The following is a 21,833-nucleotide window of genomic DNA, read 5'->3' as shown; positions in this document are numbered from 1 at the left end:
ACACTTCATTCATGATTATTTCAGCCAAGCGTCTATTGTGTACAATAGGGTGTGCCCTGACTGTCCCCAGCCTCTGATGTGGGGGGGGGGGGGGGGAGAAGGGTAGCACATGATGCAATTCAACATGCCCATTCCATTTGCTCTTATTGGATCCTTTTGTTATCACTGCAGTGGTTTAAAAGGGTTGTCCCATCATATGAAGTTATTTCCTGTCCATAGAATAGGGGATAAGTATCTGATCGGAGGGGGTTTGACCACTAAGACTCCCTTTGATCACAAGAAGGAGGTGCTGCAGTCCCTTTAGTGAATGGAGTGGCAGTCATGTATGTGCTGAAGCTCCATTCAATTCTGTGAGACTGCTGGAGATAGCCAAACACTGTACTCCCGCACGTCGGGGTTCCAGTGGTCAGATACTTACCTCCTATCATATGGTTAGGGGATAACTTCTTATAGTGGGACAACCTGTTTGAGTTGGAATGAATCACTGTCTCCCTATCTACTTTGTATGGCCAGATAATTCTACTAGCTATTTTCATTTAGTGACCATGCTTTGGCAATAGTTCCATTTATTTGTATGCAGGCGTGTTTGTTTTCTTAATACATTGTTTGTATGTATGTTTTTATCACATTGTTTATTCTTATTTATTCTGTTTATTTCTATTGAATATTTCTATTTTGACCTGCAGATCGCTTAATTAAAGTAGTTCTGTCATCAGGCAGCGGTGTGCCTAGGGTGTTTAGCACCCGGGGCAGAACCTTTCCCCGGCCCCCCCCCCCCCCCCCCCCCAAATACTTTAAAAAATAATTGTACCCCCTCACAGTAGTATTGCGCTCTCTGTGCTCCTTTCACAGTTGTAATGCCGTCTTTGTGCCCCTTCACAGTAATAATCCCCATTGTGCCCCTTCATACTAATAATTCCCATTATGCCCCCTTCATAGTAAAATCCCCATTGTGCCCCCTTTATAGGAATAATCTCCATTCTGCCCACTTTATAGTAATAATGCCCACTGTGCCCCCTTCATAGTAATAATGCACACTGTGACCCCTTAATAGTAATAATCCCCATTGTGCCCCCTTCACAGTAATAATCCCCATTGTGCCCCCTTAGTAGTAATAATTCCCATTTTGTCCCCTTCATAGTAATAATCCCCATTGTGCCCCCTTTATAGTAATAATCTCCATTGTGCCCCCTTTATAGTGATAATGCCCACTGTGCCCCCTTCATAGTAATAATGCCCATTGTGCCTCCTTAATAGTAATAATCCCCATTGTGCCCCCTTTATAGTAATAATGCCCACTGTGCCCCTTCATAGTAATAATGCCCACTGTGCCCCCTTCATAGTAATAATGCCCACTGTGCCCCCTTCATAGTAATAATGCCCATTGTGCCCCTTCACAGTAATAATGCCCATTGTGCCCCCTTAATAGTAGAAATGCCCACTGTGCTAGTAGAAATGCCCACTGTGCTAGTAGAAATGCCCACTGTGCCCCCTTCACAGTAATAATGCCCTCTGTGCCCCCTTCAATGTAGTAATGACCTCTGGCTCTGTGCCTCCTCCATAGTAGAAATGCCCATTGTGCCCCCTTCACATTAGTAATGCCCTCTGTGCCCCATCCATAGTAGTAATGCCCTCTGTGCCCCCTCCATAGTAATACAGTCCTCTGTGCCCCCTCCATAGTAATTAAGTCCTCTGTGCCCTCTCCATAGTAATAAAGCCTTATGTGCCCCCTCCATAGTAAAAAAAAACTCCTCTGTGCCCCCTCCATAGTAATTATGCCCTCTGTGCCCACTCTGAATAAAAAAAAAAACACAGTAACTACTCACCTTGTCCCGTTCCTGAAGCTCACATACCTCTCTTCCCTGCAGGCACAGATCACTCTGCAGCACTGTGTTGGTGGAGCTTATGAAGATTTGCAGGCTCCACCCACACATGCTGGCAGCAGGCTGAATGGTGGAGCGGGGAGAAGTCTTCCTGCCTCACCATTCAGAGTGCCGCCGGCATGTAGGAGGGGAGGAGCGCTGGGAGCTGAGCGGTGAGTGACAGGACCGCAGCTCCCAGCGCTCCAGCAATGAGTCCTTCCATCTGTATTGATGGAAGCACTCATTGCTTCTGGCAACCCCCTGAAAGCCGGCACCCGGGGCAGACCCCCACCCCCATCCCCATCCAGTACGCCACTGTCATCAGGAAAGTCACTGTTAAACCAGGCACAGGAGAGTCACCTAGAGACCCGTTGCTTTATTCTGGAGAAAAAAGTACTTTTAATCCATATGCAAATAAGCAATAAGTGCACAGAGGGTGGACCCAAACCGCTCTGTGCACCATTGTTCCTTCTTCTTCCTCTGCCAGCCCCTCCCTTTTCTTGATTGACGGGGCCTGGTGAGAAAACTATACAGAAACCTGGCCCTGGAAAGATGCTTTTATTTTATCTTTATTTTTTTTTCACATTTTATTTATTTATTTACATTTTACTGTAATAATTCATTCATTTGTTCATTGTTATTTTTTCCTTTTTTTTTTTTTTTTACTATGGGGCACAGGTTATCAAGGAACATATTACCCCTATTCAGGGATCTGCACTCCGCTGCAGGGGAACCACCAGGTAGTAGCATTTAAAGTAGTCCCTGTTCAGTAAACTGCTGACCCATGCGAGTCAAAGACACCAGTGTGGAACACTGAGGAGTAAGGTAAAAACTGTAGTCAGGGATGAGCCAAGGTCAGGGCAGGCAGAGTTCTTGCAATCTAAAGTCAGTCTGAGCATCAGGACAGGCAGCCCAGGGTCAGTACAGAGATCAGGCAGAGGTCCGGGAGGCAGAGAAGGATCAAATCCAGACTGGGGTCGGTACATGGGAACGCGAACAAGACAAGTAGTACACCTTTGCAAGAAACTAGAGTACTATAAAATATTGCATCGGCACCATCCCACAGGGGAAGATGTCTTAAATACTTTAAGGTAGCCAGCCATTGGCTGAGGAGGACTAAAGGGCAAGCTAACTGGCCCTTTAAGAGCCAGAGATAGTGCACACACCCTTCAAGCTAAATGAGGAGAGACAAAGCCAGCAGAGAGCAAGAAGAGGTCGACGCCAGCTGGAATGGCAGAGTGGCATTATTATTATTATTATTTATTATTAAAGCGCCATTCATTTCATTCTCTGTACATATGATAAGGGGTATACATACATAATACAGACAATTGCACTAAGCATAAACAAGATGAGCTACAGACTGGTACAGAAGGAGAGAGGGCCCTGCCCGTGAGGCTTACAATCTACATGGTATGGGAAAAGGACACAGTAGGTGAGGGTGAAGTTGGTCATGGTGGTATAGAAAATATGTGGCCATAGGATGAGAAAGGCGCTCATAGGGTGAATAGGTAAAGATGAAACAGCGTTCTTCAATTTAAGGTGAATCTGTGCTGCTCACCTGTTTAGGTTGCACCGAATTGGGTGCAACCGTGATGAAGGTCCGCTGGATTAACTAGGTATCAGGTTTGAGCTCCCGTGTCCAAAAGAACCAAGGACGAGGGCCAAGTCGCCACTTCGTTAATTACTAGAAATACTGACGGTGCCCGTCACGACTTTTGTGGTCTGGCGAGCTGGTGGACGTGAGGTGCAAATCACAACCGGATTTGACAAGTAAGGGTTTATTGAGAGACAATGCGTTTCGGGGTGCGCATGAACCCTTTATCAAGTCTGGTGTGCTGCAGCTGCAGGTGCAGCTGGATGTTTGCTGTTCGATTAATGCTCCTCGGTCGCTTTTATTGACAATGTAGTACAATGCTTTGCCAGAGATTAATTAGATATGACTGAAGCGCTGTGGCTTTGCTATTATACTTGGTCAGGCAATGCTGTTGCGGTGGTGAGACAGATGTAGCTGGGGTATTCTGGCCCGGCTACTGCACGTGGTGCGTGCTGTAAGGACACTGCTCCATTGTTTCTCAATAAATCCGTACTTGTCAAATCCGGTTGTGATTTGCGCCTCACGTCCACCAGCTCGGCAGACCACAAAAGTCGTGACAGGCACCGTCAGTATTTATGGCGGTATAGAGGCAGCAGGGTCACTGGTTGTAGGCTTGTTTGAAGAGGTGGGTTTTCAGGTTTCTTTTGAAGGATTCCACTGTCAGTGAGAGTCTATGTTGGGGTAGCGAGTTCCAGAGTGTGGGGGATGCGCGGGAAAAATCTTGGAGGCGATTGTGGAAAGAGGTGATAAAAGGTGAGGAGATAAGAAAAGGAGGTCTTGGGAGGATCGGAGATTGCTTGTGGAGATGTATCGGGAAAGTAGCACAGAGATGTAGGGAGGGGACAGGTTGTGGACGGCCTTATATGTATTTGTTAGTATTTTGAACTGAATTCGCTGGGCAATGGGGAGCCAGTGAAGGGAATGGGAGAGGCAGAGGAGTAACAGGGTGAGAGGTATATTAGTCAGGCAGCAGAGTTGAGGATAGATTGGAGGGGTGCGAGAGCGCCAGATGGAAGGCCACAGAGGAGAGTGTTGCAGTAGTCTAGGCGGGAGATGATGAGGGCATGTACAAGCATTTACGCAGATTCAAGGTTAAGGAAAGCGTGGATGCGGGAGATATTTTTGAGTTGGAGGCGGCAGGTGGTGGAAAGGGCTTGGATGTGCGGTCGGAAGGAGAGGGCAGAATCCAATGTCACTCCAAGGCAGTGGACTTGGTTGACCGGGGAGAGTGTGCATCCAGTGATCGTGATAGATAGGTCTGTTGGTGGGGGGGGGGGGGGGGGGGGGGTAGGCAAGATGGGGGAAAGATGATGAATTCTGTTTTATCCATGTTAAGTTTTAGAAAGCAAGAGGAGAAGAAGGATGATATAGCAGATGAACATTGTGGGATTCTGGATAATAAGGTGGTGATGTCTGGACCAGAGAGGTAGATTTGTGTGTCGTCAGCATAAGAGTGATACTGAAAGCCATGGGACTCTATCAGATGTCCCAGGCCAAAAGTGTAAATAGAGAAGAGCAGGGGTCCTAGGACAGAGCCTTGCGGGACACCAACAGAGAAGGAATGAGACGAGGAGGTGGTGTGAGAGTGGGAGACGCTAATCGTCCGGTCTGTGAGGTATGATGTGATGCAGGAGAGGGCCAGGTCAGTGATGCCAAGAGATGAGAGAGTTTGCAACAGAAGGGAGTGGTCGACAGTGGCAAAGGCAGAGGACAGGTCAAGGAAAAGGAGGACACAGTAATGTTTTTTGGTTTTGGCTGTTAGTAGGTCATTGGTGACTTTGGTAAGGGCAGTCTCAGTCAAGTGGTGGGGTCGGAAGCCAGATTGTAGCCGGTCAAAGAGGGAGCAGGAGGAGATGTAGGAGAGGACAGTTTGGAATGGACATGTTGTTCAAGTAGCTTTGAGGCATATGGAAGAATCGATATGGGGCGATAACTGGACAAAGCAGATGGGTCAAGTGAAAGCTTTTTGAGGATGGGTGTAATGGTAGCATGTTTAAAAGCAAAGGGGAAGACACCAGAGGTTAGTGATAGGTTGAAAAGATGAGTTAGGGCTGGGATAAACACTGTGGTGAGGTTAGGGATGAGGTGGGATGGAATTGGGTCAAGTGCACAGGTGGTGAGATGTGATCTGGAGAGTAGAGTGGAGAGTTTTCCTTCGGTAATGGTGGAGAAGTGGGTTTTGGGAGAAGAGGACCGAGCAGTTGTGTAGAGGGTCTGTGGGGACTCTGTACTGAAGCTTTCTCTAATGTGGACTATCTTTTGTTTGAAGTATGTGGCAAAGTCCTCAGCTGAGATGAGAGGAGAGCGTGGGGGCGCTGGGGGACGGAAAAGCGAGTTAAAAGTGTTCAAAAATTGTCTAGGGCTGTGGGCCAGGGAAGATATGAGAGATGAGAAGTAGGCCTGTTTTGCATCAGCGAGTGAGGATTTGAATATGAGGAGTGATTGCTTGTATGCGGTGAAGTGATCCTTAGACTGGGATTTCTTCCATCACCGCTCAGCAGCCCTGGAAGCTTCTCTGAGTTTTTTGGTCAGGTTGGTGTGTCAGGGTTGTCTGTTAATTTTTTGGGTTTTGTTGTGTGTGAGGGGCAACAATGTCCAGAGCTGTACTTATTGTGGTGTTATATAGGGCGGTGGCAGCATCTGGGTCTTTGAGGGAACAGATGGTAGAGAGTGGAAGAAGAGAGTCAGAAAGCAAGCAAAAGTCGAGATTTTTAAGGTTTCTGCGAGGGTGTGCTAGTGTGTGGACTGGGGGAGCAGCAGAAGAGACCAATTAAGAGAAGGTGAGTAGGTTGGGGTTGGATAGGGGGAGAGGCGAATTAGACAGGTTAGATAGGGAGCAGAGGTGGGTAAAGATAAGATCCAGAATGTGACCATCTCTGTGGGTGGGAGCTGAAGACCACTGTGAGAGGTCGAAGGAGGAAGAGAGTGATAGAAGTTTAGAGGCGGGTGAGTGGCAGGTGTCCATAGGGATGTTGAAGTCGCCCATGATAATAGTGGGGATGTCGGCAGAAAGTGTAGTAGCCAGGTGTTAAAGTGGTCAAGAAAGATGGTGGCTGGGCCTGGGGTGCGGTAAATGACAGCTGCTTGAAAGTTGGAGGGAGAGTAGATGCAAACAGAGTGTTCTTCAAATGAGGTGAGCGTAATGGAGGGTGGCAGTGGAGTTTGGCTGTAGAAGCAGGTGTCTGATAGGAGAAGACCAACTCCTCCACCATGTTTGCTGCCGGGGCGGGGGGTGTGAGTGAAATGAAATCCACTATATGAGAGTGCAGCAGGGGAGGAGGTGTCAGAGGGTGTCAGCCATGTTTCGGTGAGACCCAGAAAGGAAAGTTTTTGCGAGATGAAGAGATCATGAATGTAGGACAGTTTGTTTCAGACAGAGCGTGCATTCCATAATGCTCCTGTAAGAGGAACCAAAGGAGCAGGGGTCAGAGGAATGGTTATTAAGTTTAAGGGGTTGCAGAAATTTGTAAAAGGAGATTTGTACTGGGACATGGAGGTGATGGTGGGGATTTGCTGAGGGGGGCCTGGATTTGGGGAGATATCACTAGCAATAAGGAGAAGCAGAGAAAGTGTTAGTAGGTGAGAATAAGAGAGGGCAGGAGGTATCTGTGAGTGTTTGAGAAGGAAGTGTTTTACATTGCCAAACAGGTTTGTGCAAGCGGTCAGATGAGAAGGTAAGATGGAGGAAGAGATGAATAGTTCCTTGCTGGGTGAATGGATGTGGGGGTATTTTAGGAGGTTGTGGAAAAGTGGCAAGAGTAAGATGAAAAAGTGAAACATTGTTTGCATTAACTATTTCTGTAATTACCTGTGGTCCCCTTCTGGTCCAATTCTGGTATAATTTGGTATTTGCACTTAAAAAGTTGCACTTGAAAGATCTTGGCTGGGGACAGACAGAAGGGTGCCAGCGGGCCTGCACCACCAGAGTGACAAAGCCATGTCCATGATGGAGGGCACCTACCTCTGGTATAATACCTATATACAGTTCACTGATGACAGTGATCTAATCGTAATACACGATAGATCACTGTTACCAAAGTACATCCATAGTCATCTGGCCTGACCCTGCCAATCAAGAAGAAGAGGAGGGCTGGCAGAAGAGCATGGGTGCACAGAGTGGCTTGGGATTAAAGGTGCTTTTTCTCCCAAATGAGCTAATGGATCACTACATGAAAGGTTCTGCTAAACGTGACCTACAAGGCACTGTGCCTGGTTTAACTCATAGGATACCAGCGCCGTACATTTACAGCACTGGAAACTGGGACAGAAATCCCAGCGCCGTAAAGCTACGGCGTTCTGATCGAGCGGGCGCAGGAGCTGCGCCCGCCCGATCAGCTGCAGGGGTCTGGTAGACAGATAGCCGGACCCCTGCTGTATGCACCGCCATCGGTGAAACCACAGATGCCGGCACATTAACCCTTACACTGCCGCGGTCAGCGCTGACTGCGGCATGTACGGTATCTTGCCAGGTGCGGAGTGTCCATCGGGTCCCCGCGCTGCTGTGACGGGGACCTGATGACATGGAAGGCAGCCTGTTGCCTTCCTTAGGCATCGTGGCTGCCTTCCATGAGAGCCTGTGAGATCCAGCCCCCTTACAGCCAATGCATTACAATACAGAAGTATTGTAATGCATTGTAAAGGGGATCAGACCCTCAAAAGTAAAAAAAAAAAAAAAGTGGGAAAAAAAAGAAGTTAAACAAATAAAGTGTTACAAAAAAAATTAAGTTTCAAGTAAAAAAAAAGAAGTGTCTTTTTCCCAAAATAAAAAATAGGGAAAAATTGAAAAGTAGACATATTAGATATCGCCGCGTCCGTATCGACTGGCTCTATACAAATATCACATGATCCACCCCGTCAGGTGAACATCGTAAAAAATAAACAGTCTCAAAAAAAACATTTTCTGGTCACCTTGCCTCACAAAAAGTGTAATACCAAGTGATCAAAAAGTCTTATGTACCCCAAAATGGTACTAATCAAACCGTCATCTCATTCCGCAAAAAAATGAGCCTTTACCTAAGACAATCACCCAAAAAATAAAAAGAATAGGGCTCTCAGAAAATGTCAACACAAAAACAAAATTTTATTCTGTTCAAAAATGATTTCACTGTGTAAAACTTTACAAAAATAAAAATGATAGACATATTGTGTATTGCCGCATCCGTAACAACCTGCTCTATAAAAATATCACATTATATGCCCCCTCAGGTAAATGCTATAAAAAATAAATGCCAAAACAGCAATTTTTTTTCACCTTGCCTCACAAAAAGTGTAATACCAAGTGATCAAAAAGTCTTATGTACCCCAAAATTGTACCTATCAAACCATCATCTCATCCCGCCAGAAATGAGCCCCTACCTAAGATAATCACCCAAAAAATAAAAATAATAGGGCTCTCAGAAAATGTCAACACAAAAACAAGATTTTATTCTGTTAAAAAATTATTTCACTGTGTAAAACTTAACAAAAATAAAAATGATGGACATATTGGGTATCGCAGCATCCGTAACATCCTGCTCTCTAAAAATATCACGTTATATGCCCCCTAAGGTGAATGCTGTATAAAATAAATAAAAAAACTATTCCAAAACAGCCATTTTTTTCACCTTGCTTCACAAAAAGTGTAATACCAAGTGATCAAAAAGTCTTATATACCCCAAAATGGGACCAATCAAACATTTATCTCATCCCGCAAAAAATGAGCCTCTACCTAAGACAATCACTTAAAAAATAAAAACCAATGGCACCCATAAACCTATCCATCAAAATCTGCCATGTCCTGCCATGTGCCCTCACAACAGTTTACCACCTCATATTGGGTGTTACTGTATTTAGGAGAAAATAGGTAGAAAATTATGGGGTGTTTTTTTTCCTATTATCCCTTATGAAGAATTTGGGGCTAAAGCAACATTTTATTGGAAGAAATGAAACTTTTCATTTTTACATCCAAGTGTTTCCAAATTCCGTAAAATGCTTAGGGGATTAAAGTGCTCAGTACCCCCCTTAACATATTCTTTAAGGGGTGTAGTTTCTAAAATGGGATCACTCTTTGAGGGTTTCCACTGTAGGGGTACGTCAGGGTCTCTTCAAATACAGAATGGTTCCTAAAAACCATTGTCCCAAAATCTGCCTCCAAAATCCATATGGCACTCCTTTCCTTCTGACCACTGCCACGTGCCCATAGAGCACTTTACTGCCACATATGGGGTATTTCTGTAAACTGCAGAATCAGAGTAATATATATTGAGGTTTATTTTGCTGTTAACCCTTGGTGTGTTGCAAGAAAAAATTGATTAACATAAAAAGTCTACCAAAAAAGTTACATTTTGAAATTTCACCTCCATTTTCCTTTAATTCTTGTGAAACACCTCAAGGTTTAACATAGTTTGTAACATCAGTTTTGAATAATTTGAGGGGTGAAGTTTTTAAAATGGGGTCATTTATGAGTGGTTTCCATTACGTAAGCCCCTCAAAAAAACTTTATAGCTGATTTGGTGCTTAAAAAATGTTATGGAAATTTTGTTGAAAATATGAAAAATAGCTTCTAAACTTCTAAGCCTTCTAACATCCTAAAAAAATAAAAGTACATTTACAAAATTATGCCAACATAAAGCAGACATATGGGGAATGTTGATTGATAACTATTTTATGAGGTATTACTATCTGTCTTAAAAGTAGAGAAATTCAAATTGTGAATTTTTCCAAATTTTTGGTAAATTTTGGACTATTTTATAAATAAAGGTGAAATATATTGATTCAAATTTACCACTGTAATGAAGTACAATGTGTCACGATAAAGCAATCCCAGAATGGCTTGAATAAGTAAGAGCGTTCCAAAGTTATTACCACATAAATTGACACATGTGAGATCGGCTTGGGATTTAACCTTTTCAGGACACAGGGCGTACAGGTACGCCCTTATGTCCTGGTACTTAAGGACACAGGGCGTACCTGTACGCCCTGTGTATTTCTGATCACCGCCGCGCAAATCTTTGAGCAGGCACCACGGCTAAATGCCCGGGGGGGTCCCGTGACCCCCCCCCCCCATGTCGGCGATCGCCGCAAACTGCAGGTCAATTCAGACCTGTGGTTTGCGGCTTTTACCTATTGCGGCGGGCGGTTCCATCGGGTCCCCATGCTGCTGTAGGGGGGACCCCGATGGCATGGAAGGCAGCGCGATGTCTAAGGAAGGCATCGTGCTGCCTTCCGGTAAAGAGCCTGTGAGATCCAGCCCCCTGGATCTCACAGGCCCCGGAAGCTGTATGAGTAATACACACAGTATTCTCATACAGCCAATGCATTCCAATACAGAAGTATTGGAATGCATCATAAAAGAATATACCCCCCAAAGTTCAAGTGAAAAAAAAAGTTTAAAAAATAATAAAGTTTTCCCCAAAAAAATTAAAAGTTTCAAGTAAAAAAAAACAAAAATGTCATTTTCCCCAAATAAAGTAAAAAAATAAATAGTTAAGAAATAGGAGGAAAAAAAAAAGTATACATATTAGGTATGGCCGCGTCCGTATCGACCGGCTCTATAAGCATATCACATGACCTAACCCCTCAGATGAACACCGTAAAAAAAAAAAAAAAAAAACTGTGCTAAATAAACCATTTTTTTGTCGCCTTACATCACAAAAAGTACAACAGCAAGCGATCAAAAAGGCGTTTGCCCACCAAAATAGTACCAATCTAACCGTCACCTCATCCCGCAAAAAATGAGCCCCTACCTGAGACAATCGCCCAAAAAATAAAAAAAAACTATGCCTCAGAATATGGAGACACTAAAACATCATTTTTTTTGTTTGAAAAAAGCTGTTATTGTATAAAACTTACATAAATAAAAAAAAAGTATACATATTTGGTATCGCCACGTTCGTATGGACCGGCTCTATAAAAATATCACATGACCTAACCTCTCAGATGAACACCGTAAAAAATTAAAAATAAAAACTGTGCTAAATAAACCATTTTTTGTCACCTTACATCTCAAAAAGTTTAATCTAAAGCGATTAAAAAGTCACACGCACCCCAAAATAGTGCCAATAAAACAGTCCTCATATCGCACAAATCATACCCTACCCAAGGTAATCGCCCAAAAACTGAAAAAATTATGGCTCTCAGACTATGGAAACACTAAAACATGATTTGTTTTGCTTCAAAAATATAATCATTGTGTAAAACGTACATAAATTTAAAAAAAAGTATATATATTGGGTATCGCCGCGTCCGTGACAACCTGGTCTATAAAAATACCACATGATCTAACCTGTCAGATGAATGTTGTAAATAACAAAAAATAAAAACGCTGCCAAAACAGCTATTTCTTGTTATCTTGCTTCATAAAAAGTGTAATATAGAGCAACCAAAAATCATATGTACCCTAAACTAGTACCAACAATACTGGCACCCTATCCCATAGTTTCTAAAATGGGGCCACTTTTTTGGAGTTTCTACTCTAGGGGTGCATCAGGGGGGCTTCAAATGGGACATGGTGTAAAAAAAAAACAGTCCAGCAAAATCTGCCTTCCAAAAACCGTATGGCATCCCTTTCCTTCTGCGCCCTGCCGTGTGCCCGTACAGCAGTTTACGACCACATATGGGGTGTTTCTGTAAACTACAGAATCAGGGCCATAAATATTGAGATTTGTTTGGCTGTTAATCCTTGCTTTATTACTGGAAAAAATTGATTAAAATGTAAAATTTGGCAAAAAATTTAAATTCAGAAATTTCATCTCCATTTGCCAATAACTCTTGTTGAACACCTAAAGGGTTAACGACATTTGTAAAATCAGTTTTGAATACCTTGAGGGGTGTAGTTTCTTAGATGGAGTCACTTTTTTGGAGTTTCTACTCTAGGGTTGCATCAGGGGGGCTTCAAATGGGACATGTGTCAAAAAAAACAGTCCAGCAAAATCTGCCTTCCAAAAACCATATGGCATTCCTTTCCTTCTGCGCCCTACCGTGTGCCCGTACAGTAGTTTACGACCACATATGAGGTGTTTCTGTAAACTACAGAATCCAGGCAATAAATATTGAGTTTTGTTTGGCTGTTAATCCTTGCTTTGTTACTGGAAAAAATGGATTAAAATAGAAAATTTGCCAAAAAATTGAAATTCTGAAATTTCATCTCCATTTGCCAATAACTCTTGTGGAACACCTAAAGGGTTAACAACGTTTGTAAAAATCTGTTTTGAATACCTTGAGGGGTGTAGTTTCTTAGATGGGGTCACTTTTTTTTTGGAGTTTCTACTCTAGGGGTGCATCAGGGGAGCTTCAAATGGGACATGGTGTCAAAAAAAAGTATGGCATTCCTTTCCTTCTGCGCCCTGCCGTGTGCCCGTACAGCGGTTTACGACCACATATGGGGTGTTTCTGTAAACTACAGAATCAGAGCCATAAATATTGAGTTTGGTTTGGCTGTTAACCCTTGCTTTGTAACTGAAAAAAAATTATTAAAATGGAAAATCTGCCAAAAAAGTGAAATTTTGAAATTGTATCTGTATTTTCCATAAATTCTTGTGGAACACCTAAAGGGTTAACAAAGTTTGTAAAATCAGTTTTGAATACCTTGAGGGGTGTAGTTTCTAGAATAGGGTCATTTTTGGGTGGTTTCTATTATGTAAGCCTCGCAAAGTGACTTCAGACCTGAACTGGTCCCTAAAAATTGGGTTTTTGAAAATTTCAGAAATATTTCAAGATAACTTCTTAGTCTTGTAACATCCCCAAAAAATAAAATATCATTCCCAAAATGATCCAAACATGAAGTAGACATATGGGGAATGTAAAGTAATAACTATTTTTGGAGGTATTACTATGTATTATAGAAGTAGAGAAATTGAAACTTGGAAATTTGCAATTTTTTTAAATTTTTTGCTAAATTTGGTATTTTTTTATATATAAAAATGCATTTTTTTTACTTAATTTTACCAGTGTCATGAAGTACAATATGTGACAAAAAAACGATCTCAGAATGGCCTGGATAAGTCAAAGTGTTTTAAAGTCATCAGCACTTAAAGTGACACTGGTCAGATTTCAAAAAATGGCCTGGTCCTTAAGGTGAAATAAGGCTGTGTCCTTAAGGAGTTAAGGTGAAAAGTGGCAGGGTCCTGAAAGGGTTAACAGTGATTTTTCCTGCCGACAGACTCCCTTTAAACTAGCACTGTTGTTTTCTAAAACTTCTGACAGGTCATAGTGACATGTTAAAAGTTTTGATTGATCACATTTTGATTGACCCTAGCCTTGCTTCTCCCAGGTGAGATGGGATAAACTGATCAGAGCTGAAGGGACTCAAATTTCTGTCCCATTATTCCTTCAGTCAGCCTGCCAGCAATTAACTCTTCTGACATTTCACTATGAAATCTCCCAAATTTTGTGAAATGACACATATCTTTTATTGTACTGAATATTGCAACTTTTTTTTTTCTACATCATTTACCCGGTTTATTTGTTTGTGACCCCTTTTTTACAACAGTATATATGATACTTCCCTTAATATCTTGCTTGCATTTTTCACACACATCAAGCCTTCAGTCATAACCCGTGTGTAAATAGTTTTTTATTTATTGTGTAATTGGTCATACATAACAAGAGTTTGTAATTCACTTGCTCCCAAATATGAACGTGTACCATCTGTTTATAGAGATCCGTGGTACCAGTTTTAGATTAGAGCCATAAAATGGCTTCTAATTAAGATACATCATGCAGTATAAATCCTCGCTCCCCCTCTGTTTATTTCCTGGTAAACTTCTTGCTGACAGTAGGAAATTGTAAATTGTTACTGAGCATTCAAAGCATCCATTTATTTCTCCTTTCAAACAAAGACTTCAGCTCTCAGACAGAGTAGTTGGGCAAATTGCCACTAACAGTTGGAATGTGGTAGAAAAATTGATTGATCTTTTAATAAATAATGACTACACCACTTAGTGGATTTGTAAATTAATTGTTGTCTTATTGGAATAAAAACTAGGCTGTCTGAACTTGATTTATTCTAACCGGCCAGGCCCGCCTTTCCCCTATAGTTTATAATGGATAAATTACTAGTGGCATTAGTTATGATTAATAACTAATAAATCCACCTTCATTTATATTAGCAGTCTGGCACACTGGAGGAGAGCTGGGAATGGTCCGAGTTGCTACCACACTGTTTGGGACTGAATTCTGTGACCTTGGGAGACCTTCTGCTGCACAGGTACTCTGTTATACATTTCTATGTGAAGTTCAGGTTAGAGGGTGGAGAAGGTCAGATGTTCTCTAAATCAAAATACTTACAGATCAGATCTTTAGAAAAATGTTGTGTGGTGAGAGAATATTTGCTTGAAGGAAAACTATGTGATTCTGCTGATGGCTGCTGTAAGGCAAGATGGAAAATGTGAAATATCCTGCATATATATATATATATATACGATGAGCAAAAGGGTAACAATGTTGTGAACTTTTGACTTTCAGGCTCCATATCTCACCATTCTCTACAGATACGAATGTGAGACTACCATCATTTTATAGACAATCATCTTGGCTATCACATACATAAACTGGACTTGCAACTATTAAGAATATGATTACTTTTGCAGATTCTTGTCATGTAACTGCATAGTTACTGTTTTTCCTCCTGATGGTGGAACAATCTTTCTCTACTTGTATACTACAAATTACAACCTGTTCTCACATTTCCTAATAGCTCAGTGTGTTATTAGGTTGATTCCCAAACAAAAGGTCACTTGTTTGAATCCAGAAGCAAACATGAAGAAGATTTCCAAGAAAAGAGAAACAGCATCATCCAGCTCATGGATAGAGGTATCTCGGCCAAGAAAATTTCCAAACTGCATCATGTAAGTGCCATGACAGTTGGACGAATACAAAATTAAGTCTGTCCTTCCATTCCAAAGCCAAGAGGTGGACATCCAGGCAAAATATTGGAGTTCACAAGTCGGTTCATCACAAGGTCTATAGTATCAGTTCTGGTGCGACAAATACGGCAGTGGATGTGGCTCGTATGCTTCACAATAGTGAGATCACAGACGTCCATGCAGGCATCGTTTGACGTGCATTATAAAAGTCTGGAATGGTGGCCCAAAAAAAAAAAAAAAAGAAGAAGCCTCGACTTCAATATCGTCATAAGAAGGGTCGACTTGAATTTGCGATGAGGCAAAAGTCAACAGACTGGGCTCTTATGGATGCAAATGGGTCTGGAAGAAACAAGGGAAAAGGGGGCAAACGGATCAAGAAATTGAAGGACCTGTCAAGTTTGCTGGAGGAAGCCTGATGATATGGGGTTGTTTCACAGCCAAAGGCATTGGATACTTGACACCAATTGATGGTGGTCTCAATGCTGAGCTATATGTGAGTATTCTACAAGACGACATACTTCGTATACTCAAGTACTATGGGTATGAAAAGGACGACATAGTGTTCCAGCAGGACAATGACCCGAAGCATACGTCGAGATTGGCAAAGAAATGGATCAATGACAATGAAGTAGAGGTGCTGGATTGGCTCCCACAGTCCCCATACCTCAACCCAATGGAACACATTTGGGTAGAGTTGAAGAAAAAGCTGTATTCTTACCCGAGTCGACAAGTAAGCACCAACATTGGGAATATGTAGAAGAGACTGGGAACAGATTTTTGGTCGAGACAAACTTAAATCTGATCAAGAGCATGCCCAGAAGGATTCAGGCAGTGTTGAAAGCCAAAGGTTGATTTACAAAATACTAACAAAATAATAAAAATTTGACAAGAAGCTGCATAACTAATCATATGCTAAATAGTTACAAGTCCAATTTATGTTTGAGATAGCCAAGATGATTGTCTATAAAATGATGGTAGTCTCATGGTCGTAGCTGTAGAGGACGGTGAGATATGGAGCCTGAAAGTAAAAATTTCAAAACATTATTACCCTTTTGCTCATCACTGTAGCTGTTTCTGGAAATACCCCCCCTCCACCCACCTGTAAGTAGACAATGTAATGCAGTCGCCTTTAATGCAGTTCAGACAAGAATTCACCTTTAAAGTGGTTGTTTCATGAAGCCGTTATTGCAGATGGAGGAGAGTCCACTGCTCAGGAAACTCTTTGGTTAGCCATTGCAAAGAGCAAGTAACAAGCACTGCCCCCAGACTGTCGGTGTATTACGTGGTTGGCACTTCATTTGATGTAATGTTTCCTCTTGTCATAACTGCTGACCATGGGAGTTTCTTATGCCATCTTTAACAGTTGTTGTGGCAGCCATGGGCCTACGTTCAGGACGCTAATATTCTGATTCTAGCATGATAAAAATCTCTATACACTGATCCTCAGGATAGGCCACCAATATTAAAATCTTATGAGTTCTAAACTAGGCTAATTACTTGTCGTCTACACAGAGCAGAGTAAATTTCCACATGTGCAATAGTTTATCCTATCTGCACTTTTCCATGTGTGAAATCAATGAATGATTATGTTACACAAATTAAAAGGTTAATGCCAAGTTCACCCCAACATCTGTAGTTAAGAGGTCACCCCCTTTTTCATAGTTCTTGCTGCAGTACAAGAAGGATGGCCAGTTGAAGGTACCAAGTATACTGCCAAGTATAGATGATGCCAGTTACTGCTTATGTAGTCACCCATAGGGTAGCTAAGCATGTGACATTGTGTGTCACTTTTCACTTTGCTGATATAATGTGTCTCTACAAGGGACATGTATCTTCTAGCGGCTGCATAACTGTAAGAATGATTTACCCTGTGGACTTTATCATGTTGTATTTTTTAACAATTTGGTTGATTGAATTAGGCTTTTTTCACTAATCAGCAGCAAAGACAGTGTGAAAACAAATCTATACCCGGTGATGTACATTAATTACAGTGATTAAACACACAATAATTGAAAGCTCGTCTATTCAGCCACTTCAAGTCACTATTGACTAGTCATATATTAACAGCAGTTATATTATTGCATTTGCATGGATTTAGTGCAGTTCCCCCATTCTTCTTACCAACAGTATTTGCCAGTTGAGGATTGAGGTGTAGACCTATTATTATAGGGGTTGTGCCATGAAAAATATTCTACAGTTTTCAAACCAGCACCTGGATCTGAATACTTTTGTAATTGCATGTAATTAAAAATGTATTATAGCAACAGAGTTATTCAATAAAATCTATTTGTATAGCGTCACCTGCTGTTTGCGCTATTTCTAATTTCTGTGACTGAAGCACATCCGCAGTTCTATCCATCAACTGCCACTGCAGCAGTAAGGACACACCTCTGAGAAAGGACACCCCCCCCCCCCAACTGACAGCTGGAAATAAATCTAGCAGAACAATGGGATCAATGAGTCACGGTCACGTTCACGCACACACAGGGGGGAAGGATAGTGACCACTGCGCTCCACCCTCACCCCTGGCCCTGCCTACTTGCCACACAAGTCCTGATGACAGGGGACAACTGGACAGCAGTCCCTAGCTTAAATACGTGCTGGGAGGACAGACAAGACAAACAACGGATAGTGAACGGACCGAGTCAATACCGAGAGAGCGAAGAAGTACAAATGGAGAAAGCAGCGAATAGTCAGGAGAAGCCGAGGTCAAATACCAGGAGAGTGAATCAGTACCAGAGGAATGAACATGAACAGGTCAGGTCACAAGCCGAAGGTCAAGCCAAGAGGTCACGTCTAGAAGTAAGGAGCAAACAGTAGCGGGTCAAAAACGGGCACGGGTCAAAATCCAAACAGCCACTGGGTACACAGTAAAAACTATCCTTGGACAATAAATCACAGGCAACCTGTGGCTAGCAGGTTGCCTGTTTATATAGTGGAGAGTAGAGGTCATGTGACGTGACCTCCCCCCTGTGTGTAGCCGAGCGCCGAGTGGCCAGCTTGGCGCTCAGCCCCTTTGAGTGTAACTATGGGAACGGGGGACGCCGGCTGCACAGAGAGGAATCGTGCTGCCGGGCACGCTCCGCCCCCCGTTACCCCGGCAACCAGTACCCCCCCTTCCACAAGGGGCCTCTGGACACAAGGAGCACGGTAGCGCCTTCTCCGGGTGTTCACAGTGGAATTTTTGAATCAAATTGGTTGCATGCATCCTATGCAGTGGTACCCAGGACCTCTCCTCAGGTCCGAAACCCTTCCAATGGACCAAGTACTGTAAAGTTCTGAACCCTCCTGACATCCATAATCTTAGAGATGACAAATTCGTCTTGGCCCTCTACCTCCACAGGAGAAGGAGGTCCTTATGAAGGTACCACGGGTGAAATGTATCTTTTTAGCAGTGATTTGTGAAATACATCGTGGATGCGAAGGGAGTCAGGTAGCTTCAATCTAAAAGAGACAAGATTAATAATATCAATAATCTCATAGGGTCCAATGAAACGCGGCACAAACTTTCTGGAAACTCCTTTCAAGGAAAGATTCTTGGTGGACAGCAAGAATTAACCTCAAAATTAACTCCCTTGGAGCGTCTCTTATCAGCTTGCTCCCTCTGACTCTCCTGGGCCTTTTCCAGGTTCGTTTGAACCTGGGCCCAGACTGTGCACAGTTCTGAAGTAAAACTATCTGCCTCTGGGTTCAGTGAGGATACTGAAGAACTTGAACTAAAACAAGGATGGAAGCCCTGGTTACAGAAAAATGGGGACACCCCCGTGGACGAGTTCACCCGATTGTTGATGGCGAACTCCGCCAACAGAAGGTATTTCACCCAGTGATGCTGATTGTCAGACACACATAACATCTCAGAAATTGTTCAACTGCCTGATTCAACCGTTCTGTCTGCCCATTGGTCTCAGGATGGAAGGCTGACGAAAAGGACAAAAAAAATTCGCACCTTAGACAAAAGGCTTTCCAAAACTTTGAAACAAACTGCACACCCCTGTCGGAGACAATATTTTCGGGGACTCCATGCAAACGTACAATGTGGTCAATAAACAAGGATGCTAGAGTCTTGACATTAGGGAGTTAATCAGAGGGACGAAGTGCACCATTTTACTAAATCGGTCGACCACTACCCAAACCACTGACTTCCCCTCGGAGGCAGGCAAGTCTGTAATAAAATCCATGGAAATATGTGACCATGGTCTGCATGGAATGGGTTGGGGTCATAATTCACCAGCAGGACGCGTTTTCGGAGTTTTAGAGCTGGCACATACCTCACAAGCAGACACATATGAACGGACATCTCTAGATAATGTGGGCCACCAGAAAGATCTTGAGACAAGTTCCTTTGTGGCATCGATACCGGGATGACCGCATAAAACAGTCATGGCACTCACCCAAAAGCCGGAGACGGAAGTTCCCAGGGACGAATAACTTATCTGAGGGAGACCGTGCAGGAGCAAGATGTTGTGCTGAAGCGATTTCAGAAGAGACGTCTGCAGATATTGATGCCAAAATAATATTAGTCGGAAGGATGGGTTCAGGAGGGTTTCAGGAGGCTGGAAGGCACAAAAGCTTCATGACAAGGCGTCCGCCTTGACATTCTAACTTCCTGGCCTGAAAGTAATAGAAAAATTAAAACGAGTGAAAAACAGGGCCCACCTGGCTTGCCTAGGATTAAGGCGTTTGGCGGCTTCAAGGAACACTAAATTCTTATGGTCCTTAAGAACCATGACACAGTGTTTAGCCCCTTCTAAAAAAAAATGTCTCCACTCCTCAAATGCCCACTTGATGGCCAGTAGTTTGCGGTTCCCACTGTCATAATTCCTCTCCATGGGAGAAAATTTACGTGAAAAGAACGCGCAGGGTCTTAAATTAGTGAGGTTGGGAGACCCCTGAGAGAGAATAGCCTCCACCCCATCCTCAGATGCATCAACCTCTACTACAAAGGGTTCCTCTGGCTCTGGCTGAATCAAGACTAGGGCATTCTGAAAACACATTTTAAGAGTCTCAAAAGCCTTAAGAGCCTCAGACGGCCAGTTAACAAGATCCGCCCCCTTTCTGGTTAGGTAGCTCAAAGTTTGGCGATAACAGAATTTTTTTTTATAAACTTACGATGGTAATTAGAGAATCCTAAAAAGCGTTGTAATGCTTTTAGGGAGGATGGTCTGACCCAGTCTTGAATTGCCTGAATCTTCTTAGGATCCATTTTAAATAAGTGTGAAGTAAGGACATACCCTAGATATAAAATCTCCTGTACTCCAAACACGCATTTCTCTAATTTGACCGATAACTGATTTTCCCAGAGGATCCCAAGTATTAGTCTGAGATGAGAGACATGGGACTTCTAATCAGAAGAGAAAATCAGAATATCGTCCAGATACACGATCATAAATCTGCTGATAAACTCCCTGAAGATATCGTTCATGAAATTCTGAAAAACTGCCGGGGCATTGCTGAGTGCAAATGGCATGACTAAATACTCAAAGTGCCCCTCTGGAGTGTTGAAGGCAGTTTTCCACTCATCCCCTTCCTTAATGCGTATCAGGTTATAAGCCCCTCTCAAATCAAGTTTGGAAAACCAGAATACTCCCAAAACCTGGCTGAACAAGTCAGGAATCAGCAGGATAGAATATTGATTTTTGATGGTAATCTTGTTCAACCTTCTGTAGTCGATACAAGGTCTGAGACCACCGTCCTTTTTTTTAACAAAAAAGAACCCTGCACCCATGGGGGAGGTGGAGGGTCGAATATGTCCCTTTTTGAGGCTCTCTCTAATATACTCCTTCATAGCTCTGCGCTCTGGACTGGATAGGTTGTAAATACGTCCCTTGGGAAATCTAGACCCTGACACTAAATTTATAGCGCAGTCGTAGGGTCTATGGGGAGGAAGAGTCTCGAACTCGGACATGGAAAATACATCTTGGAACTCTTCAATGTGCGGAGGGACCGAAATAGAATTGGAGGAAACCCCTGCCTGGACAAGGGTTAAACAGGAGTTACAATTGGGACCCCATTTTTCTAACTCACACATGGTCCAGTTAATGACCGGGTTGTGTAGCTGAAGCCAAGGCATCCCTAAGACCACTTCTACGGGCAGGTTTTCGAGAAAACAAAACTAACACTTCTGTGTGTGACACACCCCTACCGACAGGGTTATTTCAGGAGTACAAAGCTTGACAGTTCCTCCCAGCAAGGGAGTGGAGTCAATGGCGACAATATAGAAAGGAGTGGACAAATCCAACACGGGTATTCCCACCTGTACCGCAAACTTAAGATCCATAAAACTAAAGGCAGAACCAGAATCAACGAAAGCTCTACCTGACCCCTTGAAGGTCTCAAAGGCAACAGAAATGGGTAACATTAACTTTTTTCTTACCACCTCCGGAAGTACCTTGCCTTTAGCTCCCTCAAACTTGGACGCTCTTCCGGAAGGAGGAATCTTAGGACATTGACGAACCCAATGTTCGGAGTCGCCGCAGTAGAAACAGGTGCCCCGTCGGCGACGTTTCTCTCTACGAGTCATACCGAGCTGCA

General features: G+C 43.0%; 1 protein-coding gene across 2 annotated transcripts in view; it reads left to right on the top strand.

Annotated features, from left to right (window-relative positions):
• KIAA0825 (KIAA0825 ortholog) overlaps nt 1-21,833 on the top strand; it is a 481,507-nt gene that overhangs the window by 211,636 nt on the left and 248,038 nt on the right. The window contains exon 19 of one of the 2 annotated variants that reach the window (XM_040421546.1): nt 14,550-14,644. In XM_040421546.1, coding sequence (XP_040277480.1) covers nt 14,550-14,644 — 95 coding nt within the window. Of the gene's footprint in view, nt 1-14,546; nt 14,645-21,833 lie in introns of both variants that reach the window. The other variant, XM_040421545.1, reaches the window with a different exon arrangement.

The sequence above is a fragment of the Bufo bufo genome, chromosome 2 (assembly GCF_905171765.1).
Source record: "Bufo bufo chromosome 2, aBufBuf1.1, whole genome shotgun sequence".
Taxonomy (NCBI): Eukaryota; Metazoa; Chordata; class Amphibia; order Anura; family Bufonidae; genus Bufo; species Bufo bufo.
Note: the sequence above shows the minus strand (reverse complement) of the source record. Positions and strands in the feature narration are given on the sequence as shown.